Here is a 26,747-nt window from a genome sequence, read left to right on the forward strand (position 1 = left end):
TGCTTCCCAGGAGAACCAACCAGTTCTGTGTTTATTCTGTCGATGGTGCTGGTCAGATGCACAAGGAGATCTGGAGTAAGTTTACTATTCCCTTCTTCGCTACTCAGCACAAGTTGTTCTTTGAGGAGGTTGATGATATTGTGGGCATTCTTCAGTTTTCCCTGGAGCTTTCTGAACTCAGCCTGAAGGCTACTCTCACTCAGACCCTCTTTGGCTACCACAGTCTCAACCATCACCTCGCCCTTCTCCTTGTCTTCCTCGATCTCCCATCCATCAGACATTGCTTCTCCCATCTGCTCTTTCAGCTCTGCATTCTCAAGGCAAAGGCTCAGCATGGTGTTCCTGCAGGAAACACACATAATTGAGGGCTAGGTCTGGTCCTGACAACAGTTCCTAATAGTACCTCTTACCCACATCTCAGTCCACGATAAACTCAGACATACCCCAGAGCATGAAGCAACCTGAGACTTACAACAGCTCCCTAATTTTATATACAAGAAAGTCAAGGCTCAGGAAGAGTAAGAGACTTGCCCAAACTTCCATAGCTTCTTGGTGGCAGCACCATCACTAGAAACCTTGGACTCAAGACATGTAGGCTAGTTTTCTTTACTTGTGCCACGCAGCCTCATATGTTCTAATTTTTAGTAGCCTCTGGAATAAACAAGAGTACTTACACTGTTAAAAAATAAGACCTTTTCTGTGACAAATTTATTGTTATGAATTCTACAGTTCTATTATTTATCATCAGTCAGTTTCAAATCATTGGGACTTAGGAACACGGAATACATAAATAACACTAATCAGAACTATTAATACAATCAAAACATACTTAGATAATTATTTGCTTTATGTCTGGCTCACATGATAGAGATAACCTTCTTGAGAGCAGGACTGTGTCTGTCCTATTCACCCCATATCCCCAGTGCCTACAAAAGTGCCTGCCACATAAATCATTCGTATTTGTTGAAGAAATAAAATTGACCAAAACAGCTATTTTTCACCAAGACATTCCAGATAAATTCTTTCCACAACAACAAACTCATACTAGGGTTGAATGGAAGCAAACATGGCTATAACAAGTCTATTCACTTAACTTCTTTGAGCCTCAGTTTCCTTTTATATAAAATAAGGATGATAACACTACCTAGTGGAGTTAGAAGATGCTTAAATGCTTAAATGAAATTGCATATACAGTATGGCTAGCTCAGGGTCTAACAGGGAAGTCATTCAATCCCTGCTGTACTAGCTGCAGACCTGAGAAATACTAACAGCAGAATCCCATAAGGTGCTTGTTAAAAAGGCTGTATAGCTAAGGCCTATGAATCCACATTTTACTTAAGCTCCACAGGTGATTTTTAAATTATTATTTATTTATTTTTTTGAAACAGAGTCTCACTCTGTCACCCTGGCTGGAGTGCAGTGGCGAGATCTTGGCTCACTGCAACCTCCACCTCCTGGGTTCAAGCAATTCTGCTGCCTCAGCCTCCCGAGTAGCTGGGACTACAGGCGTGCACCACCACGCCCAGCTAATTTTTGTATTTTTAGTAGTGAAGGGGTTTCACCATGTTGGCCAGGCTGGTCTTGAACTCCTGACTTCAGGTGATCTGCCCACCTTGGCCTCCCAAAGTGTTGGGATTTCAGGCATGAGCCACCACGCCCAGGCCACATGCTGGGCTAAGCATGCTAAACTGAGAACCCCTGGGCTACAGGATGCACAGGAAATGGGTAATTCACAACTTGAAGGATCAGCAGTGGACTATGCACCTAGATTGAATTTCTCAGAATCTAGGAGTCTTGGAACCTAGAGCAGAGCTTGTCTGGTGTGTTTCTGGGAGGAAAATAGTATATAGGATACATAAAGACAATCTATGAGATAGTTTCTCAATAAAGAAAAAGGGGATAGGCATTTTACCAAAACTGGGATGTGGAAGGGGGATAAAGTGGGCACATGTGTATATGGAAAAGAATATTTAATATTTCTAACTTCACATTTAGAAAAAAGTGATGTTTTTAAATATAAACATGTAGAAGAAAAACTCAACAAAACCTTCTTGACAGGAAGAACAATGCATTAGATTCTACCTCCTACAGTATCAGTGATTCTGTAGGTTGGGTGGAGGGTTGAACAAATCAGAGTTTCAGGTTAGTAACAAAGGAAAATAATCCACAGGGATATCTACAGATGCTTTGATTGTAGGTTCAACAATAGAATCAAAAGAGATGTACTGTTCTTACCTATGACAACTCAATGAAGTTTACACATACAAAAATTTAAGTAAAATAATATGCTTTAAGTAGAACTTAAGGAAAAAGTTATTATGATAATTCAGAGCAAAAGAATCAGCATTAGAACAACCACAAGAATTTTTTAAAAATTATTTGACAAAGTGTATAGTATAGAAACAAGGTTGAGATGTTAGAAATTGGGAGCCACAGACTATTATGCAACCTTGAGCAAGTCACTTGAAACTTCCTAGGCCTGAGTTTCCTCAGCTACGAAACAAGGACATGAGGCTAGATGCCTAGGTCCTTTTCAAAGTGCTAACATTATTCGGGGAAGATTAAGTGGCAGGTAAGGTGCAGGGAAACAACAGGGCATGACTCCAAACAGGCAGTGATGATTGTAGTCCTGGGAGTGAATGAATAAATGGATCAGCCCTACAGTATCAGCATGTTCTCCAAGTATCTTTTGTCAAAAAGCCATCAAAGACAGAGTGGCCAGTCTAACCAGTGAATGAGCTATCTGCTATTTTTATAAAATTACTAAAGCAGCAGAGATGAAGGGGCCTCGACAGAAACCCTCTGGCCAGGCGTGGTGGCTCACGCCTATAATCCCAGCACTTTCGGAGGCTGAGGCAGGGGGATCACGAGGTCAGGAGATTGAGACCATCCTGGCTAACACAGTGAAACCCCATCTCTACTAAAAATACAAAAAAAAAAAAAAAAAAAAAATTAGCCGGGCGAGGTAGCGGGTGCCTGTAGTCCCAGCTACTCGGGAGGCTGAGGCAGGAGAATGACGTGAACCCGAGAGGCAGAGCTTGCAGTGAGCCGAGATCGTGCCACTGCACTCCAGGCTGGGTGACAGACAGAGACTCTGTCTCAAAAGAAATAAAAGAAAAAGAAAAAGAAGAAATCCTCCTCCTTCGTGGACTGTTCTGGTTCTGTATACGGCCGTGAAACATATTAGGTAGCAGGGATTCCTTACATGTTTCAGTCGATTAAAAAGAGCAACACTGGTCATGTAACAAGGAGGTTTCCACCATGACTGTCATATGTATGACTGGCAGATGCACAATAATAGTGGGCATTGTTATACTGAATGAAGACCGGGATTATTTGAATAACGGAAAGTGATTACCATTAGCCAATGTTGTTTACTTTGATCTAAAGAATTTGTAGAAATATTAATGCATGGAGCCTGGGATATGCACCAAGTAGCCCCTTGGCAGCACGAATGCCTTGGCTGCAGCAAAGCGAGGCCCTTGGCTGTGGTGCCTCATGACCTGCAAGCTCCCGTTCTCTGGGAAGAACATCCTACCTGATGTGGGACACTGAGGAGAATCCTGCTTCCTCAATTTGAGCCTTTAGCTCCTTCAGCTCCTCCTCAGCTTTCCTCTTCTCTTCTAAGTGCTGGTGGATCTCAGCCCTCAGGTGGAGTATTTCTTCCTGAAGACACTTGTTACTGTCCCCTCCCACTGGGGAAGGAGGGGAAAAGGATGGGTTCTGGGTCTCCACAGTTGCCAGACTTTTCTCCAAAGCCACCTTGACAAGCTAAAAGAAAATCGTGGTTTGAAGAAGTTAGGCCATTAAAGAGGACCCAAGAGAAACATGAGATTGCAAAGGCAGTTCTCGGTGAGAACAAAAACAAACAAAAAAAGCAAATCTAAAATGAACTCCCTAACCAGAACCTCCTTAGTCACGCAATAAGGGCCCTGGGGACTGATTTGGGTGGGAAGGACACACCAAATGAGCAGGAGGAATTTCCCCATGGAGAAGAGGAGAATCCAGAGATGGTGAGGGAGAGAAGCACATAAGAAATGAAAAACAAATGCAAACGAACGAGGTTGAAACAGGACTGGAGGGTGTGAATGCGGTGATTCTTCTCTTCCCGAGGAGACAGAGTCCTGCGAGTTTTCTCACAAGTCAGGAAGCTTCATCAGCTCTGCAACACTTGAGTCCTGGATGACGGGAGATGACGGCTTCAGATATCAGGGAGCAAAGCCTAAGGCCCTGCCTGTAACTCTGACTCCCTCAAGGACAGCTGAGAGGGAGGACTTGGGGCACTGGGGAAACAGTCAGCAGACGCAGTCACAGAATTAGAATAAGGTGGAGCTACAGGGAAGACAACACCAACCATTTCATCGGCAGCAGAAAAATCGCACTCTGCAGCTACTGGGAGGTGCAGGCGAAGCCACCCTGCCAAGCAGCCGGCCTCGCTTTTTGGTTATTATCCTTATGCCGATGCTGCCAGACAAACTCTCTCTACAAATCTCAGTGGAAGAAACAGAGGGAGGAACAATTGCCCAGCACCTTTCTATTTCTCGAGGACACTCTTGAAGTTATTCATCAATGTTTTAATTGAAGCAGATCTTATGGCTTTTCCTCAAATGCAAATTTGTTAACTTTTAGACTTTGTTTTTGTTCATTCTGGGCTTTATCCCATGCTCCTAAAAGTGTAGAAATCAAAATCTGAGTATGATAATCTACTTAGCATATGACTAATTACTTTAGTACAAGGAGCTCCTGCCTGTCTGTCCAATATTAATCTAAATATGTCCCAATGTCACATTGGCTTCTTTTTCTTCTCAGTGGCAGCATCTGGAGCTTTTACTTAACTTCGGGTCAATTTTGACCTCTGAATTTTCCACCCCTCCCCCACAGCTGTTGCTGGGCCGTGTTGTTTTCTTTTATCTCTATAAATATCATGACTTGTAATTGTCACTTATAAATTCATTCTGGCTATACTGAATCATTCCCCAATTATCCAAGTCATCCAAATATTTGATGTGCATTTCCACAAATCATGTAGTGGCCCCCTGATTGGGGATGATTTGTAGAATTAATTATATGCTTTATATCTCCATTCAAGTCACCAATACATTGAACAGAGCAGGGCTGAGAACAGCTTATATGGATCAATGATTGACAGAGCTGCTGGGGTTGGCACAAAGCCACTGACTTTTGCTATTGCCCAAAACAAAGTATGTTCAAATCTAGGTCACAGGTTTGTGGCAGGGTTGATTCACAGTATACATGTGCAATGGTGTTCAGTAGCATAGCAGTTGAGGTTGTGAAGACCTGTGTACCCAGGTCAAAGAAGAAGCATCCTTAGACAAAGCCACTCAATTCCCAGGCACCCAGTCTTACTTGGGCTTTGTGAGCCTGAGATTTGGCAGGCTCTCAGGAATGTCTGTCTCTAAGACTCTGCTGGCAGGCTTAATCAGACTGGTGGCCATCTCCATATGTGCCCCCACAAAAAAAGCATTTGTGACAAAATAAGGCAAGGGGGACCAAATAAAACCACTTCTGAAAGCTTATGATCCCATCCCTCATTTAAACTGTGTGATGTAGTCATTCTGTATAAACTCTTTCCAAGTAACTTAACTAAAACGCACTTTGCCATTAGTCTTGAGTGCGGGCACAGCATTTTTCTTTTCTAGGTCTTAAGGGTTCTCTCTGCTTAAAAATAAAGTCTAACTTTAATGAAGTTTACCCATTATTAAAATGCCTTCTGAATATATGTTGTCTTGTTCTATTGATTTCAATATACCTATTTTCTTTAAAAAGAGAAAATTATGAACCATGAATGTTAACACCAGAAAAACCTTAAGGTACATCTGATCTAATTTCCCAGTTTATAGTGAGAAAATCAAACATTGCCTAGGGATCTGATTTTTCCCCAGGCTAATTTGCATTTTCGTATTTCCATCTCAAAGTGGACTTTCTTTGGCTAAGTTTTAAATGTAAATGCCTGAAAAGTAACTCAGGATCTAGCCTTTTCATTAGTTTTGATCATGTATGAAAGCAAATATTTCTTTCCCCCAAATGAAACCCCAGGGCTTCCAGTATCTGTTATGATAGTGTGAATCCATTAGGTCTATTTTTAATTATATCTCTCTTGGGTTTTTTTTCACACTTCCTAACTCACTTGTGATATTGCTTCCATATAATTCAACTTTTTGTGCGCTGGGTTCCCATTTGCCCCACAAAGGCCTCTGTGCAAATCTGATATCCTGTTTGAATGACACTGTTTTGTTTTTACCCTATTGTTTCGTATCTGTCACAATGTTAAGTCAGTGCTCAACATTGAGGCATTAAAAATGAGCTTTTCTCAAATTCTCAGCATCACTAATCATTAGGGAAATGCAAATTAAAACCATAATGAATATCATCTCACACCTGTTAGAGTGGCATTTATCAGAAAGGTGAATGATGTGTTAGAGATAATGCAGAGAAAAGGGAACACACACATTGTGACTAGGTATGTAAATTAGTACAGCTGGTGTGGAAAACAGTATGGAGTTTCCTCAAAAACCTAAAAATAGAATCTACCCTATGATCCAGTAATCCCATTTCTGGGTACATATCCAAAGGAACTGAAATGAATATGTTAAAGGTATATCTGCACTCTCATGTTCATTACAGCATTATTCAAAATAGTCAAGATGTAGAACCAACCTAGGTCCATCAGTAGATAAATGGGTAAAGAAAACGTGGCAGATAATACACAATGGAATACTATTTAACCTTAAAATGTCAGGGGATAGGTCCTGTCATTTGTGACAACATGAATGAATCTGAAGGTCATTATGCTTAGTGAAAAAAGCCAGGCACAGACAGACACATACCACATAAGCTCACCTATATATGGAATCTAATAAAGTTGAACTCATAGAAGCAGAGAGTAGAATGGTGGTTACTAGAGGCTGGTGGAGTGGGGAGGGAGAGTAGGGGAAATTGTTGATCCAAGGTATCGACAAAAAGAATAGGTCTTGAGATATACTGCATAGCAGGGTGACCATAGCCAATAATAATGTATATTTCAAAATAAGAGTAAATTTCCAATGTCTCACCATCAAAAATGATAAGTAGGCAAGTTGATGAATACGTAATTAGCTTGGTTTAATCATTCCATATTGTTTGTGTGTATATATATGTGTGTGTATGTATATATAAAAAAGCATATCATACCCCATAAATGTATACAAGTACGATTTGTCAATCAAAAATAACTTTTTTAAAAATAGCTTTTTTCAAGTTTATCACACTTTGTCTACTAACGTCTGTTCTTCATATTTGAATCTTGATTTTTTTTCTTTAAGAAGTGGGGGTCTCATTATGTTGCCCAGGCTGGCCCTGAACTCCTGGGCTCAAGAGATTCTCTTGCTTCAGCCTCCTGAGTAGCTGCAACTATAGATGCACACTACCTGGGCTTGAATCTTTATTCTTGATTAATTTTTTCTCCATTACAAAAGCTCACATAAAAAATGCAATGGTTGATTAGTTTCTTTCACAGCAATTTCATAGGTATTTATGGTAGATCTTACATCTGCTTGAGAATAGAATTTTGTGGGAGATAATCTAGGGAAAATTACTATCATGGCCAGACTTGAGGCTTCCTGAGGTGGCTGAGTCCAAAAAATAAGGAGCAAGCAACTTGCATTGGCCAAAAGGTGATTCTCACCTTGGAAGAAAGACAAGGTTGGATGTGTTTGTTAGGGAAAGTGTATGAATGCTTGGAGTAGGAAGGGAGCTTAGTGTCAAGTAAAAGTTTACCTTCCAAGGACCTAACAAGGAGAAGCTCAAAATCTACCTTAAGGGACCACTTCCCTGGAAACAAGCAAACAAATTTTGAGAATCTGGACACAAAACAGTTACGGCAAAGTAAGCTTTATTTAATTGGTAGCAGGAGAGTCACAACCTCAAACTCCAGAAAGATGAAGTAAATTTGCAATGATTTCATACCCCAAGATTCCTCCTACCCAAAGCTGAAGATGTATTTTCAAGGAAAGGTGATAGAAAGAAAAATGGTGCTTACCCAAGAGATTCTTCCAACCAGCAGGAACATACTTTGTCTATTATGAGTCAAGCCCTGATCCAAAGGCTTAATTCATAATTACACTAAGCATGTCTCCTATGCCAAGTAATGTGGCAAGTATTGTGAGGGAAATACAAATGCCCTAATGTAAAATGTTCATTCCAGGGTGGGCTGACCTTCTCAAAATGGGGTCTGGTCAGATTCTCCATTCTAGGCTACAGGAAAGAAGGCTGAAGAAGAAGCAACTTTACAACTCAGTTTGCCTACAGTTGAGAATTAGAGCAAATGACTTGCAATACCAGGAGCACTTCAGACCATATCAATCAGAATCTGACTGTCTTCATATCTGTGTCTCCTGTTCATTTATTCTGAAGTTAATCCTGTCCCACAGTCATTATAACCATCAGTGACCAGTCAACCTCCCAATCTAGCTGTCTTAGAGTAGACATTTGTTCATCCTGCAGGTCCCTCTCTCTCACCCAAGATCCTCAATGAAATCAGAGAGTGAGGACAGAGGGATCTGTCTGGAGGGACAGAGATGTACATAATTAAAGACACAACCATCGGTAAGGAGGACTCAGGAGAAGCTGTTCTAGTAAAAGAAAAAGTGGAGCTCATGCAAGCACTCAAGGGAGCAGGGAAGGTCGGGTACAGCTACAGCAACAAGAAGGTTGATCCTACTACAAGAAGGTGATCCAACTACTATAAAGAAACTGTTGAGAACATGACATATCCCAGACAACTACTCATGTCCCCAAGTGCCAAATCCCAAAAGATTTGAGGACGCTCACTTGGGCTCTTCTTATTGGTTGATTCAATGTCTCCTCTTTTTCTTATGCAGAAGACATACAGGCAGACCCAGAAAGCCTCATTTCTTGTATAGTTTTCCTAAAAGCCCCAAGAAAGCTGTCACTGGAAAGTCCAGCTGCTTGTGTGGGACACCTACCAATGATTCACTTTCTCCTTAAGAATCATAGGCACAGTCCATCTAGGAGATGAGATTGCTAAATGGCACGGACAAAGTGGAGACATTATAGGAGTTCCAGTGAGTGCTTGTGGGATCACTATTGGTGACTTAATCTCTGAAGTCCAGATTATTCACTCTTGTAACATGCTAGTTACATCTTCACTGATGGTGGGTGGAAACAATGTTTCAGCCTCAAGTTCTGAGGCTTGACAGGGGATTGCTGTTGAAGAACCATCTGCTGATCATTGAGTCACCATGACCTCAGTGGTTTGTCAGGTTGCATAAGGTTCTCTCTGTATAATGAGATTTCACTGAGAAAGATCCTTGCTTTGGAAGCATTCCAGTCTTCTTGGAGTTTCTTCCCAAGCAGGTCCTTCACCCCGCCACCTCCCCGAGCAGCCCTTTGATGACTCCCTGTCTTCTGTGGTGCTTTTCAGTTACAAAAAGCCCAAGGGGAATGTGTCCATTGTCTTGCAAGTAAAAATTCTTCTGAAGCTATAGCTACAGAGAATAAATAGAGGCAAAGGTGGGTAGGAGGGGGCAGGAAGCAGAAGAAAGAGATACAATACAAACCAAAGGGTGGATTGGAGAGAAAAATGGAGTGAAGACATGGGTTGGAAAGGCAGCCAGGAAGCTCAAGGAGAACAGGAAGATGACTGAGAAGTGGTTTATACAAAAAAAAAATCTTCTCACTCTAAGTCCACAAGGGCTGCAGGAGACCATCAGACCTCAGAAGGGCTCTGTGCCATCCACCCTGGAAGCTCCAGACCCTGACACTGACTTACTTGCTGGTGACTATGGTGTGTGGCCTCCTCCTCAATACTGTCAGTGAACTCAGTGCTTGCATCTTCCGTGTCATCCCCTGCAGCTGCACCTGGAAATAAGTCCAGAAAAGAAAAGTGATTCCCTTCACAGATGGCTTCCAGACAGCAGGTTAAGTTATACTCTTTTTGCCAGCTGCCTCTCATTTCTTCCTTTCTCCATATACATGGGGAAGAAATTCTCCCTCGCCAGCGGGGCTGGCAAGAAAAATAGAACTTTTTGTATCACAGACACTTTCTTACTCATACTCAAGCCTGAGCCTCACAACATAAGCTGACTTTGCCTGCACAGACCCATTTCTAAGGAGCCGACTGTCGGATACACTGGTTAACCCACTCAAATGTCAAAAAAGCCTGAATTATTCCCCATTGCCTGGCTACATAAAAACTTTCTCTTCCATAACATGAATCCAACATGCCTAACCCTTTCCCCACCACTGAGTGCCTGGAGATTAGAGCTGCCTTGATTCTCTCAGAGGTATCTATTGTTGGGATCATTTATGCATAGGGTGACAATCTCTCTGAGGAACTTCTCTCTGGGGGTCCTGTGTCCTCGTAAGGTTCAGTTCTAGTCAAGATTCACGACACCCAATGATTCAGTTATTCCCTAACTTCTTCCTCTAACCTCCCTTCCTCCTCACCTCTCTCAAACTCTTATTCTATGCAGACATCCTTTGCCTGAAGGGTTTCTTGAACTGCTTTATCCACAGGCGATTTAACCCATCCTTTCATTCTCCAAAGATGGACACAGCAACTCTAGGGCCCAAACATCTACACCTTGCTCTAAGGTACAAGTAGCTGCAGTCTGTGGTATGGGCCAAGGTCTAAGGCAGCACTGACCAAGAGGACTTTCTGCAATGACAGCAATGTTCTGTGCCTGTGTTGCCCAGTACAGTGGACACAGTCATATATGGCTATTGAGCATTTGAAACATTTCAAATCATTGAATTTTAAATTTTATTTTATTTAAATTAACATATTTAAATGACTGCATGTGGCTGGTGGCTACCCTCCTGGACAACACAAATCTAGGGTATTTCTTCCTCCTTATATTGATTAAAATTAAGACTGTTCATACATTTTAAGACCAAGAGCTATGTTTTTACATTAGTGTATTTTTCGGGAAGTGTAGAAATTTGTTATGGTTAATTTATCAAAGAAAATCTACTGTGACACTCACTGTGTCTTATAGAACCTCTACAACTTAAAAAATCTTGAAATCTTGTTCTGATAGTAGCCTCAGCAATCAACCAGTTACAACTCCACTTCTGACCACTGATTAACCTGGACCTCAAAGAGATTAGGTGGTGAGTCCAAGGTTACACAACTAGCCCTCACAAGAGCTGTGTCAATAAGTCAAGACTCTGGACTCTTAGAAGCCACTCACTTTTTCTTCTGGTGACAAATCAGATCTTTATCTTTGCTTCTTCCTCTAAGACCAAAGAACCTTCTGTTGAGTTCAGACATCCAGCCATGAAAGTCTCTGCTTGAATCATGAGCATTCACTACCCAATGCGGGTAAGGTAAGTGGGGCAGTTCACATCTACATATTTGCAATGGCCCAGGCTGATCTCATGGAAGTGCTAACAGGTAGTAAGTATGCTGTGATAACAGCTTAGGTTTCCTCATCTACACCATGAACTTTGTGTTAACTTTGGATCAAAGAAGGGTCTTGTTCAGTGAAGCCCCTACCACCTCTACCACTCAGCATCTTTAGAGGTCTGTGGCAGACACTGTACAAGAGGAATTTTCAATACTTACTCATTCAAACCAACCCCAGAAACCATCTCACTCAGGATGCTAGCTGAGTAGAGGTGTATGGACACATTCCCTAATCTTTTGCTGCTTTAAAAACTTACTGAACCCAGGATACTAATTTACCTAGGACACCCACATCATGTTATTCTTACTTGGGGAATTCTTTCCCTGTACAACAGTAGCAATCACAATCTTTTATGTTTTTCCAGCAAAGGAAATGAATTGTCTCACTCAGTGACAGAAAACAGACTGTTCACATTGTTTCTGTTTTGAACACGGGGCTGGAGAAGGATCCTGTAGTTGAAGAAAGCTCAGCTCTATGAGGTCAGGATGCTCATCCCCTACCATTGTTGCTGGGTTGTGTAGTCAAGGTGGGCCCACATCCCAGAACCATTCCTGCCAGGTTCCAGAAGCGAGAATTGAAAAGGGTGACTGTCACTGGTCTTGACGGTTTTTATCTGACACTTTCTGCCCTCCACTTATCTTGGCAGCCTTTCTGGTGCCACGTCTGCATTCTAGGATAATGCTCCATCTTATTCCACTTAAGAGCAGGATGCTATGGCTCTGGCTTCATAAGGAATTAGATGGAGACAAACAAATGCTCATCTCATCTCAACACTCTACTGCACAGGGGTTTTGTTTCTTCCCTTCTTTCTCTTCTTTAAGCTTAGCTCACCGTCTGCTTCCAACATGGCAGCTTTAAGGGTTGCTCAGCCTTTTACCAATTTGAATTAAAATGCTGAAATTTTTCTCCCATGTTTGAGGCGTAAAGCTAAAAAATTTATAGAAAACATGGGAATAAAAGGGTAAGTTATCTCATACAAGGTCTCATATATAAGTTTACATTGGACATCTTTTATCATTTTCCACTTTTTAAATTAAGGATAGAACTTCTCTTTTGTGAGTGATACCCTCTTCTAAACATTTATAACACAAGGAAACACTGTCTTCAGAACTAACTTGGAATACTTTGAATTTCTAATTTAAAGGTACCTATGCTTTTATATTGATGACTCTTCTGTTTATTTTTTGATAAAATATAAAATAGTCTGCTACCTTTAGATTCTCTGAAAGCTAAGAATCTCTTCATTTAACTTGCTTCTTCGAGATTAAGCTTTACATGTTAGACTGGCAATTTTATCAAAAACTTTTATTTGAGGCTTCAATAAAAGTTCTCAACGTGTGGTTCTTGGAAGTTTCTAGGCTTTGAACAACATAAAATGGAGGTGATACCAAGATGTCCCTTATTTAGATTTAGAAAATTATTTTCTATCAGCTATCTAATTCTACAAAGTACACAAAAATAAGCCTCTAAAACATAAGACCACAAAATCCTTGGGAGAAAATGGAAGCATTATGCAAATATAAGGTATTCTTATCACTGAGGCAAAAATTCATACTATTGTAGAATTTTTTAAATTGAGTATGGCATAATAATTAAGAACATGAACTATGGAGATGGACTGTCTAGATTTGAATTGTGCTTTTTTTTGTTAGTTATATCACTTTAGGCAAGTCATAACCTTTCCATAACTAAGTTTCTTCATTTAATAATTAGGGTTAAGAGCATTATCCGCTCCACACTGTTGTGAACTTTAAAGGGTTTGCTGATTTTGAAGTGCTTAGAACAGTGCTTGGTACACAGTGTGTACTCAATAAATATCATCCTTAAACAATATTATTACTGTTATTGTAAGTAAACTGAAGTGGTCCATGGGCTTAGAAATTGAAGACTCAGAAAGTTGAAGGCCATAGAACCTAAATATCATCAGCAGAAGGAAGTTTTATACTTGATGTTATTATCTGAAAGATCTTGATGGATTCCACCTGCACTTCTTCATTTCTGAATACTTGTTTCCCCAGCAGGAGGCTTGAAATGACACCCTTTGCTCTCTGCCTCACAGGACATTGAAAAAGTAAAGAGTTGTCAGTAAAGTAGGTTGAACTCTTTGGAATAGGCGCCTTACAAAAAGGATTAATCATCATTAAATGATAACTGTCTTAAAACTCCAACATGCATAAGTAAGCATTAGGGGAAACTTCATGACCTTTTTTGGTTTTGTTTTATTTTGCTTTAGAGATGAGGTCTCATTATGTTGCCCAGGCTAGTATTGAACTGCTGGGCTCAAAGGTTCCTCCCACCTCAGCCTCCAAGTAACTGTGACTACAGGTGCATGCCACCACACCTGGCTCATGACATGTTAATTCTTTAGTAACGAGTCCAAACTGGGTGGAGTCAAGACCATTTCCCCCAAATTCTACTCTGTAGTCATTATTATCTTCCTTTAAGCCATTAATATGGGATCAACAGAAAAGAAGTGTTTTTCCATATAGTTGCTTAGAACATGGCAATGTTCTAAGATGATATTTTATTAATTTTAAAAGGTGATCTGAAGAACTAAAACTTTAAGCATGCATAAGTTGGCAGTGCCAAGTGTTCTTTCCTTTGGTACTGGGCCTTTGTGTCCGATACTCTCAGCCCCATCTCACTTTCACTCCCAGGTGCTCTGCCATGCGTTCATTACAAGAACGCTCACATTTTCATGTCATGAACCAACTACTGCTGACTTTAATATTATGGTGCTGTATGAGAGAATCAAGGAAAAGAGGCCTCCTATCAAACTACAATTTCGCCTGCACACATTCCCGTCAGGATCATAAGAAAACGATTAAGATTCCATATAGTCCTCCGTAGTTTCTGCTAAGAAATAAAATTCTCTATCTAGACAGATTCTGATCATGGAACAGAAGTAGTAGAAAACTGCTGTCTGCAGTCAAATCCCTTTATGGCATATCTTTGTCTTTAAATTGCAACATCTCTTAGGTAGCCTTAGGGCTTTCCAGCGCATATGTTTCAGAAAGTAGCTGTTTTAAGTGACTTGAAAAGGTCAAATCATAATCTAAAACACTTTTGGGGGTAGGAAATCCCACTAAAATTCTGGAGTTTCTACTTCTCCAAAAGGGTAATTATTCAATACAGCTACAGTTTTCTATACTTAGGCTAACCAAGGCACATGTAAATTAGGACTCCTGGGCAGACCAGGAGATATGACCACTGCACCTACTCTGTGATGCCATAATTCTGTAATGTCAAGAAATTCTTCCTGCTCACGGCCTCTTTTTTTCTTCAAAGAACAGGAGAAACAGGCTTTTCTAGGAATGTTTAGCGACAGCACTACCCACCACAGCTGGCTCCTCAAACCTCTGTCATGCTTTCAGCTATTCTCCTACAGCAAAGAAAGCAAGATTTTCAAGGTAAAGTAGCCTGTGTCACATTTCTGGAGAAAGCGTAATACTGTTTCTTTAGTCTTACTTCTTCGAGAGGAGAAAAATTCAGGTTTCTTCTTCCTTCCTTTAGTTAAATAAAGACTCATTCTATGAGCCTTGCTTTAACTTGGAATTTAGTAAATAATCAATAGACTGATTCTCCTATACGGAAAAAAAAAAAAAGATACAAGCTTTCTCTACTTCTTCTTTTTTTTTTTTTTAATAAATATTTTAAGAATAAAACCAAATAGTTTCTTTTGGCCTTTGATAATTTTATTGGATCAGTAACAATTTTTTTTTGTGTTTCAACTAAGATAGCTAAAATTCTAACACTTATATATAAAAATTACACTGCATTTTAGCACAAATGTTAACACAAATTAACAGCACAGTGCCATGAAGAAATGAAAAATATACAGCTTATTTTGGTGGGGAAATGGTCCTGGAAATAATGTAATGCCAAGTTTCTGATCATTTAATATATCACTCCCCTCCTTCTTCATCTGATGTTATGAACCACTTTATTTATTTATTTGAGATGGAGTTTCACTCTTGTTGCCCAGGCTGGAGTGCGATGGCCATGATCTCGGCTCACTGCAACCTCCGCCTCCCAGGTTCAAGCGTGAAGTTATGAATCACTTTAAGTCTTCTCAACCACCCACAAAATTTTAAGTGAAAACTAGTAAGACTTCATGGACACAGACAAAAACTCATAATTTATAAAACATGCTGGTATAAACGCATGGCTCCAAAGGTTATAGATTGAGAGAGGTCAGTATCTTGGAGCTATGACTTTGATTATTGTAAAAAGAAGCACTACATATTCATGTTACATACTAAAAGTAAACCTACAAGGAAGCCAATTTGGTTTATGTACTTAAAACCACTATTCTTCATATTATTTTAAATGCAACGTTTTCTGACATTGCTGAACTTTCTATTTTATTCTTCCAGTTTTAGTAAGAGGAAAACAGTATGATAAAGATTTTTACTTCTGGAATTTGACTTTAAACAACAAAAAGGGAGAGTAACACAAAAAGAATCAGTATGTCCCTTTAAAGTTTAATTATTCTTATTTGAAACCTGGTAGAATTAGTACTGTCAGGACCACAGTTTTGTGTTTCCTTCCATTTCCCATTCTTTGTTGGAGGCAAATTACGATGCTATTTTTTATTTAGAGAATTCATCTTGGCCCAGGTGAGAACAGGGAGAAGTTGAAGACTTACCTTCTGTTAACACTTAGATTACTTAAAAGCAGCAGGCTTGTTATTTGATCATAATAAAATGTTTTAACAAAGCTACTGGTGCAAAGGGTGAGAAGGTGGCTTAAATCCACATTCTAAAACACATTATAACTGAAATCATTACCCTACAGAAATCACTCCAATATATTATCCTAGTGACTCATTTCTTCTGTTTATTACTATATTGCCATACTCAGGTTCCATATTTCCAGCTACTTTTCCTATGGTACAAATGGTTCCACACTACCAAAGAGAAAAGAAAAGCTCACTGAGCTTTAACCCTGAGAGAACTGAGAGAAAATACTCTGTATTTTCTTAGGTATCTCACAGGATATACCTGGAAAAGAAAACTGATTTCATTTGTTCTCTCTCTAGTACAATTTCTACAAGGTAAAATGGAAAATGGACTTCAAGTGTGTGAGTTACTAATATTTCCTCCTAACTTCACAGGAAGTTTGTCACCTTTCTTTGCAGGATACTGACTGTAAAGTCAGTAATACTCCATGAGGCCCTATTTGAAAAGGCCACTTGAGCTTTTCAGGGATGCCAAATGTCAAGATTTTGTGATTGTTTTATAAAAAAGACCCTGAAATGGGAAAACAAGTTTATCCTATCAGTGGGAACTAGAATTTTCTAATACTACCTCAAGAAAAGCAAAGGTATTATTGTTCTCTCTAAGACTTACAGTCCAAAGGAAAGTGACTTTAAGTAGCTCAGTCAACCTTTATTTCTCAGTGAAAAGGACAATTTTCAATATAATGTGATCTGCTCCTCCTTCCCACAATCAGTAGACTCCAGATCCAACTGGAAGATCAATGTAAAGAGAACTGAAATCAGTTTTCTTGAACAGTTTTTGAAGCTTTGAGCCAAACATCTCATGACCCAGACACTGAATTCGGAGGATGAATGAGCATAAAAGTGATAGTTTTTTTATGTATATCTGCCACAGAATTTACTTATTATAAACTGTGTAAACAGAATATACTCAAGAACCCTCAAGGAAACTAATTATTATGGTTAGGAACACATATGCTATACAGATTAAGATTTTCTGGATCCTTAATAGATCTCTTGCTATATATAATGTCATAGAAACATCTTTTAAAAATATAAATAAGGAAAAATGTATTTCCTCTAAGAAGCAAAGGTACTGAAACTATTACTGCTGTCCACAAGTGAATGAAGAGAAGAGGGTGTGGAGAAGGTTGGGTGACAGGTACGAGTGCACATGATCAAAGGAGAAGGCGGACCTACTAACATAGTCCAATAATGTCTTTTCGAAAAAGTTATCACTTGGCTATCTAAAAAGAGAACAGCAGATGAATGTTGATTTATACTAGGTGCTAATAGTCATCAAATTTTCAATACTATAAACTTTCAATAGCAAAGAGTTTAGGGACAATATCTGTCTAAGGACATTTAGTTCACTCATTAAATAAGTCCTCTTGGAGGTTCTTTTCAACTCTATACTTCTAAAACCTACAGACTTCATCTACCCTTAACTCTTACAACCATTACTCTGCATTATTTGCTATTATTCAAAAAGGAAACGTGAGAAAAACAAAATCTATCACATGGATTTTTTTTCTCAATTTAAGTTCTATGCTTCCAATTAAGCATGGCCTAAGGAAAAATTTACTTCACTATTTTTATTTGAAGATTATTTTTACTCAAGCACAAGATTCTATAAGCACACAATGCTTTATCTAAAATTACTGCCATGTTGAAAAATGACTGTAAAAGGTAGAATAATCCAGTATGAGAGTCTGTGCTCCTGAAGAGAAAATGGAATATTATATCATGCTAAATATTATTAAATGATATGTCCAACCACAGCATGATCTATGTGTGGATTATAAAATTTATCAGACTCATGCCCTCTAATCAGATGCCAAATTATCACACAAAGTTGTTAGACCAGCAAGCTCTCTCCAGGTAACACTGTTTGCAAGCCTCATTCCAGCTATCTAGACCAGAAAAAGTTAGTACCACATTTTAGTCATATTTATGACATTAAGATCAGACTTCTAATTTATCCTGCTCTCAATCTACTCTTGCTGGAGGTTGAGAGAAGTAGGAATGATTATTAACATAAACTGTAATCACTATGAACCATTAGAAACCATGCATCACCCAGAGCTGAATCTTACTAGCAGACTCAGAAGGCTTCCTTGTTCTATTAGTAAAATTAAGGAAAGAGGTTCCCTAAATGCCTTGTTGTAATTATACGACAAACTAGTCTTCGATAGGTTGACATTTCTACGAAGCTCCATTACCTTCCTCTTTACTTCTGGAAAGTTACAAAACATTTTGTGCAAGAAAAGGTCTCTTAAAATTAGGAGACTAAGAAAAGTGGATGGATCTGCCTACACTTCCTATCTCCTTCCTTAAATGACTCCTTTTTCCTCGAAAGCCATTGAAACTGAAATGGCGGACCCATTAAGAGTAAGGTTTATGGCTATCAACCTTTTGCAAATTACCTAATCAGAAGATTCCAGAGTGCTTCCCCAGTAGAACATTTTCTCCCTGTCCACTCTAGTTTGACTGATGCTCTACCTGTTATAGACACAGCTAAAGTTACAGAAACAGATGAAATTTACAATGTAATACAAGCCATGTCAACATGTGAAAGAAATAAAGTGTCACGTAAAAAAAAAAACGGAAGGAAAACAATTGTGCCCCACTTAGTTTAGAAAGGGTATCTAGTCGCATTTATTGTGCTAGAAAGCCTCAATCACTGTTCCCAAATTTCATATTTAAAGTAACTGAAACCTCAGCTTCTAACCTAGGAAACCTACAACCAAAGGAAATAAAAACAAATTCATGATGTTGAACCCACAAAGCTGCAAAGCAATCTTGGTTACTTTTCACACTCATGATTGTCAAGACATCAGAAATACAATCTCCAGTGCCCCTCTCCTTATACCTGTCATGTTGCCATAAGAAAGCATTGAGACAATGATTAAAACTATAAACATACATCTGTAACATTTCTTTCTAAACTATTCAAGCACTTCAAAGCCTGAAGCCTATTACTAATTTTTATATGGAGAAATGTATACATACTAAATAGTGAAAAACATAGGACCCTATTTAGTGCCACAAATGGAAGATGCAATACCCTCCTTTGGCTATAATGAGTTATTTGGTGAAACACTGAATGTAAAGAGGGATGCCACATTTGAAATTATCTTTGTAAACAGAGATCATTCTGACACTGGAAGACCACTCTAGAAGTCATGTTCTGACTAAACAGCATGACCTTGGTTTAAAGAAACCTAAAGGAATCAATAAAGAACAAATTTTAAATAGAATTTAATCTGTACCTAATCTAATTACACTCGTGTACAACAGTCAACTCTGAGACAGTATTGGAGATAAAAGTTTACTGTGATCACTTTCATAGTTTTTGCCTCTGTTCTTTAACTTGGCCTTCCCAATACTTGCAGTCTACTATTACAAAACTACTCTCCTGGTTTTGATTACCTTCTGATAAGAATTAAATCACTTTTACGAAGTCATTCTTATAGACTCTCAATCTCTTTCCCACTCTCTCATCTTAAAACTTGTACTCTTTTGATTTAAAAAATGCTCTCACTCAAAGAGGAGTTGACTGAATGGCAAAAATAATACACACACATGCATTTATGATATGATATGGAACATATGAAATGGATTGTGAAAGTGGGGGAAGAATAAACTTTATTGGCCCACAGAAGGGATGAGGGAATGAGAAGGGGCTAGGGATAAGAATGAATAAAAGTGGAAAAACTAAAGCAGAATGATTTAAAATGTGCAAATACACTTTGCAACCTCCACCATTCAATTTGGGGATTGATATGTATGTACAGTGAGATCCGTGTAGGCTAAAGTGAGTTTCACTTTGTAGTTGATGCTACTTGTACCAGTTCTATCATTAGTAAGTCACCGTTTAATTCTGCCAAAATCAGATAAGGATCTTTCTGGTTAGTGCAAACAAGGTTTTCCATCCTGGGCTGCAGTCTGACCCGCCAGTGCTCAGTAGGCATGCTTGTGATGAATTCGCACACTTTCCAGTTCCCCACCTCCAATGGCGGCCAGGGTCTCCAGCCTGTTTAAGCGCTCCAAGCTTCTTCCAAGAACTTCTTCTAGCCGACTGCGTAACACCTGAGCCCCTTCCAGTTCCACCTGCAGAGTTCGGTCTCTCTCAGAGCTGATTAAACATGCCACACGGAAGGAAAATGGATTAGCCATCAACTGTAGTGAGTCCATATTTGCTTCCAAAGAACCATCAGTGCCACTTTGAGCCACATGACTTTGTAAAGTAATTGTTCTCCAGGACACAATAAATGAATGTAGTCTCTGTGTGGCATTTGTGTTCACTGCTGATAGATTAGTAAAGACTGCTCCCTTTTTAAAAGCTTGCCCCTTATGCTAGATTCTGAGCCAATTTCACATAAAATTATAGCCCCTAAGACTTATCTCACACCCCCATAGCCCCAAAAAGAGAAATTTCATTATTTGACTAAAAGCTCTTGTTTCTGTAAAACTAAAACCAAGGACAAACTAAATATAAACTGGAGCAAGACTGAGCCAAGTAGAACCACTACTGGAGATATTTGTTTTCTCATTTGTTACCAAACTTGGCCGGTAGGATGGCGTGCTGAAAAGGAATCTGTTTAGGAAACACTAAAGCTCCAGAGGTTCTTTAAAAAGTAACACAATGAACTGGTCCTATCAGACCTTTCCTCTGCCTTCATTTTCCTGGTAGAAAGAAAACATTTTTAAAGCCCAACAATAAATTACAAGAAACTGAATAGCAAAAATAATAATAACAATAAAAATTGAAAAAGAGTAAAAGGGGCTAGTAGGAAAGGTAAAATGAGAAAAAAAATGAAGAGAATATAAAATGATCCAGAGAGGTATCATATATGTGACCAAAAATCAAGAGGTAGAAGAAAATATATTCATCATGATAGTTATCGGTGGTTCCAGGATAATTTAGCCATCCCAATTAATATATTTTCTTCGATGACATTAAATGAATATCAGTGCCCATTACAGCCTTACTTTTTTTTTTTTTTGAGATGGAGTCTCACTGTGTCACCCAGGATGGAGTGCAGTGGCAGGATCTTGGCTCACTGCAACCTCTGCCTCCCAGGTTCAAGTCATTCTCCTGCCTCAGCCTCCCGAGTAGCTGGGACTACATGCACGCGCTACCTCACCCAGCTAATTTTTGTATTTGTAGTAGAGACAAGGTATAGCCTTACGTTTATAATAGAACAGCCTTTAACAGGACATGGATCACAGAAAAGAAATGAACACACATTGAGTGCTTACTCTATGCAAGGCATTATTTTAGACACCAAAGCTGTCTTCTTATTTAATCTCTGCAATAGCTGTGCGAAACAGGCACTATTCCCGACTTAAGATTTTGACACTGAGGCTCAGAGCAATCCTAAAACAAATGACAAAGTGGGTAGCCCCAGTAATTGTCCTTGTTTTTTCTCCCCTCTTCAGTATCATAAGCATCTGCACTTAATGAAGAATAAAAGGCATAAAAAGAATACAATAGTAAAAGAAATAAAAATTTCAATAAAGAATAAAAGAAAAAACAGCCACTCTCTTACCTCTCTGGATGGGCATGGAACTTCACCAGACTGCTATAGAGCTGTCTCTCTGCTTGTAAGGCCTCATTGAGCCGACTCCGTTCATCTACTAGTCCTTCTAGCATCAGCAGCAACTGAGAAAAGAAGAGAGAAGAAGCAATACGCAAATGGCACAGTGAGACATGAAGCCACAGTTAATCCTGAGAAACAAGAAAATGCATTAGCATGTACTAGGACTTAAAAAGCCCACTATCTTAGTACTTAAGCTTTTGATACCATTTTATAGTTTTCAAATCAATGTCATATTATCTTTTTTTTTTTTTTATCTTTAAAACCCTGTAAGGTGGAATTCAAACATGGGAGCAAAAAGAAGAAAAAGGAGAGAGAAGCTAGAAGCACAGGAAAGCAGCTAAGAGAAAGGAGTAAGAGGGGAACAGGACAGGCGAGAGGGAAATATATATAATAGGACTCACTAGTATTCTTCATTCATTCAATAAATATTTAGTGAGCACTTTCTATGGGACAGACTCTGTTCTAGGTTCTAGGGGAAAGCTTACTATCTAGTGGAGGAAAAAGACGTTCATTAATCATAGATGTGTGTCACTGTGTGTGTAATAAGTGCTATAAAGATAATGAGCTATGAAAATGTATAACCAACAGAGTTGCTTAAGGTAGAGTTAAAAGCCAGAATGGAGTGGGGTGAGTAGTTAGTGAGAGAGATGATAATGGAGACAGGGAGTACAGGCAAGTAAGTCTTCTGGAAAAGTTTGGCATTGAAGAAAGGTTAAACGAGGCTGTAGCTACAAAGAAATTTGGGGAAAAGACAGGGGTTTCTCTGTTTTTTTTTTTTTTTTTTTTTTTTTTTAACTGGGAGAGACTTGAACATGGTTAAACGCAGATAAAAGAGAACGATTCAGTTGAGAGGGAGGTGACTTATGTATGAGTGTGAGGGATAACTACTGGTATGTGCCCAAAAGAACTGCTGCTTTTTTCAGAACTACAAATGTCAGAAAGGGGCATCTACAGCTGCTACCGACCAAAGTAGGAAACTTTAGAGCATAGTTTGTCTGTGAAATACCATCAACTAACCCTCCACAAATAGCTGAGATTGACAGCTTTACCATGGTTTATTTCACAGTAGAAAAATAAGGTTTGAGCTGGGCGTGGTGGCGTGCACCTGCAGCTCCAGCTACTCAGGAGGCTGAGGCAGGAAGATTCCTTGAGGCCCAGAGTTTGAGGCTGCAGTGAGCAGTGATCGTACCACTGCACTCGAGCCTGGGTGACACAGTGAGACCCTGTCTCATGTGGTGACTCATGCCTGTAAGTAATTCCAGCACTTTGAGGAGCCGAGGAGGATGGATCACTTGTGGTCAGGAGTTTAAGACCAGCCTGACCAACATGGTGAAACTCCGTCTCTACTGAAAAAAAAAAAAAAAAAAGTAAATAAATAATAAGGTTTACATTCCAATAACTTACCTGTTGTCTTCGGTTTCCTGAAATTTCTTGACCCTGGGATTCTACTGAAGCAACTTTTTCCCGAAGAAGTAAGACTTCTTGGGTCAGGCGTTCCATAGCTGGTATGTCTTCAGGATCAACCAGTTGCATTTGCAGGTCCTACAAGTCAAAAAATAAGTGTGGATGTGAAAACAGCAATAAAAGGGTTATTCAGCAGAGGAGCAGGGGAACAAATGTTCTTGAAATAGTCTGCTATACTTTCAAGTGGGATATTGATAATCACTGGCCAAGGGATTCAGTGTGTGCAAATATTGTCTGAAGATGCCCTAGAGTAATTCTGAGCTGTGAACATTTCCAATGGTCTTTAAAAAGTTTTGAAAGACCTTTATGAGATCTTCTTTAATCTGTATGTTCCTGGTCAGAGACTCCATATCAGCAGCCTGCACCTGCAGCTCTTCTTCTTGCACAGCCATCACGGACTGTAGAGCAGAAAGCTCCATCTGTGGAAAGAGGAAACAGTATCTGCCATGTTTACATTTTAACACCGAGGCAAATGCTTTTGCATATCATATCACTATCAGCCAGTAATGCAAAAGAAAATGAGAACATGAATAGGGCTCTACAGCATCAAATCAATAATCCATGCAGTATGGCACCAAAGGATGTTTTATGGGAATATGTCATAGTTGTTCTTAATGATGTCTTCCACTTTAGCTAGCACTATAAAACACATCAAATTTGTTTAACAAGCTTATTATGATACTGAAAAAGAATGGTCACCATTAGCAGAAGCAAGAAGAGATGAAGTTTTTTTTTTTTTTGAGACGGAGTCTCGCTCTGTCGCCCAGGCTGGAGTGCAGTGGCCGGATCTCAGCTCACTGCAAGCTCCGCCTCCCGGGTTTACGCCATTCTCCTGCCTCAGCCTCCCGAGTAGCTGGGACTACAGGCGCCCGCCACCTCACCCGGCTAATTTTTTGTATTTTTAGTAGAGACGGGGTTTCAGCGTGTTAGCCAGGATGGTCTCGATCTCCTGACCTCGTGATCCCCGCCTCGGCCTCCCAAAGTGCTGGGATTACAGGCTTGAGCCACCGCGCCCGGCCAAGAGATGAAGTTTTTATGTATTTCACCCAACAGATGAAAAAATGACAGCATGAGGATATCTCCATTTTGCAACCCTTAATGAATGACTGGATAAGGCATGATACAGCAACAGCTGCTAACATCACGAGAGATCACCAAACATTACATGCCTCCTGATGGAAGAACATGCCACCACCTAGGAAGAAATGTTGCCAAAAGCTGGCACTGCATGCCCTAAACTTTCAGTGTTCTCACCAGAAAATGACAAATACTTGGTTATGACAAAGTTCATTAAAAATCATGATTTAATAGGCCAGGCGCGGTGGCTCACGCCTGTAATCCCAGCACTTTGGGATACTGAGGTGGATGGATCACAAGGTCAGGAGTTCGAGACCAGTCTGACCAACATGGTGAAACCCATCTCTACTAAAAATATAAAAATTAGCCGGGCGTGGTGATGTGTGCCTGTAACCCCAGCTACTCAGGAGGCTGAGGCAGGAGAATCGCTTGAACCCGGGAGGCGGAGCTTGCAGTGAGCTGAGATCGTGCCACTGCACTCCAGCTTGGCAACAGAGCGAGACACTGCGTCAAAAAAAAAAAAAAATCATGATAATAACCATAGCTGCTAACACTATGCCCCCGGCTCTCTAATAAATGCTTTGTATATATTTAATCCTTTTAACAAACCTAGTGATCTGACTCCTGCCTACTTTTCCTACTTTAATATCTGCCATTTTACTCCTCACTCATGACTCTGTAGGCACACTAGACTTTTTCTCTTCTAGGAACACCAAACTTTCTCTTGACTCAGCCTTTACAACTACTACTCCCTTTGCCTGAAATATCTTTCCCAGGGCTGCCTCCTGTTCATCCTCAGGTCCCAGCTTACGTGTCATCTGCTCAGAGAAGCCTTCTGTGGCCACCCTATTTAAGATCTCCATCCATGTTGCTTTCTATCATTTCCCTCATATCACTTACTATACCCTATAATTATAATGTTTATTTATTTATTGTCTGTATCTCCCCAGTAGAAATTAGCTACATAGAGCCAGAGACCTTACTGATTTCATTCACTAGCTCATCCCAAGCACTAGCCCAAGCTTAGAGAAGGTCCCCATATAGCTAATGAATGAATGAGTGAATCCTCACAACAATCCTGAGATAGCTACTCTTTGATGTATACACAAGGTGACTTCTTCTACTCTTCAATTTATAGACAAGGTGATTGAGTCTGAGAGAAATTAAGGAACTTGTTCAAAAATCACAGGGCTGGCTAGTAAGTGGTAAATCCAGAATGTGAAAACTCAGGGAAGCTGACTCAGAGCCACTAGGTTATAATGTCTTTCCTGTAGATACCACATATCCATACAGTCTTTATGGTAAGAACAAGTTATTTTAAAGAAACCCTTTAAAGGAATTTAGCAATAGTTAAATATCACCCACTCAAAATACCCATTCATAGGCATTACAATTTCATGATCCTGAAAACAGGACAGAACCAAAAAGTAACATTACTTTGGATTTGATAAATGTGAGAAAAACAGGAAGAGGATGTGGAAACTAAAATATCTAACATGAATAATCAGATAACGGCTAAGGTAGAACCACAAAGAGGAAGGGAGACTAGGGGATTTTTAAAACTGGTATTTCTTAAATGCCACACATTCTCATATCCTGAAAACTAACTGAGTCATAAAACATGAGTCTGTTTGTAAGCAGAAATATGGTAATGAAATTAAAAGATAAAATGTGATAATTCCATCACAAATACAAACACAGGTTTTATATTATAGATCTAGCTATGGCAAAAGGTAGAAAAAAACTAAGGAGCTATTTGGAGTAGCTAGCTAAACTGAATTCAGGAAGCCATGACACTGACTGATCTTCTAAAAGAGATGCCAACATAGTAACAAACAAGCTTTCAGTTTCAGTCGGTAACTCTGCGCTGCGGTCCTAGCATTTCTTCAACATCATAGTTGAGTATGCAGCTAGCTGTGGAGGATGTGCAGGGGGAAGGGAATCTCTAAGGCTGAAAGGCCTCTTCTAAAAAAATTGATGAGAACTCTATGCTAGAGAGAGTTAAAGCGTAAGGTGGGAAAAATGTGCTCTAGGAAATGAATCTTCTTAGGAAGTATGTGAAGTCACAAAAGGTTTGAGTTTGAATCATAGCTTTGGTATTTATTAGTTACATGACTATTCTCCACTCCCATTTTAAAAGAGAAATCAGTGTTTCAGCTTCTTTGTCTATAATAATTGGGTCAACACCACTTACTTTGTGTAGAGCTGTGAGCATTAGTGCTAATTTAAGTACCTAGCACAGTACATCGCACATGAATACTTGATAAACTTTGATTATACTCAAATTTCTCTTGTTTCATGTTTCTAAAACTAATTTCATGGGTCTAATGTCATAACTCTAAGCAGCAATCACACAACACTTCCTTTTTTCACTAGTGCTTTACAATTATTATTATTATTATCTTGGAGGTGGAGTTTTGCTCTTATTGCCCAGGCTGGAGTGTGATGGCA

At 39.5% G+C, this 26,747-nt stretch overlaps 1 protein-coding gene across 4 annotated transcripts in view; it reads right to left on the reverse strand.

Moving 5' to 3' along the window:
• Window positions 1-26,747, reverse strand: part of LOC117075461 (myomegalin) — a 276,182-nt gene that overhangs the window by 85,843 nt on the left and 163,592 nt on the right. For all 4 annotated transcript variants that reach the window (XM_033197849.1, XM_033197848.1, XM_033197852.1 and 1 more), the window contains 6 exons: window positions 23,522-23,638; window positions 23,160-23,297; window positions 21,705-21,817; window positions 20,160-20,287; window positions 9,791-9,879; window positions 3,539-3,771 (listed from right to left, as the gene is read on the reverse strand). In XM_033197849.1, coding sequence (XP_033053740.1) covers window positions 3,539-3,771; window positions 9,791-9,879; window positions 20,160-20,287; window positions 21,705-21,817; window positions 23,160-23,297; window positions 23,522-23,638 — 818 coding nt within the window. The remainder of the gene's footprint in view (window positions 1-3,538; window positions 3,772-9,790; window positions 9,880-20,159; window positions 20,288-21,704; window positions 21,818-23,159; window positions 23,298-23,521; window positions 23,639-26,747) is intronic.

The sequence above is a fragment of the Trachypithecus francoisi genome, unplaced genomic scaffold (assembly GCF_009764315.1).
Source record: "Trachypithecus francoisi isolate TF-2019V2 unplaced genomic scaffold, Tfra_2.0 Lachesis_group5, whole genome shotgun sequence".
Classification (NCBI taxonomy): Eukaryota; Metazoa; Chordata; class Mammalia; order Primates; family Cercopithecidae; genus Trachypithecus; species Trachypithecus francoisi.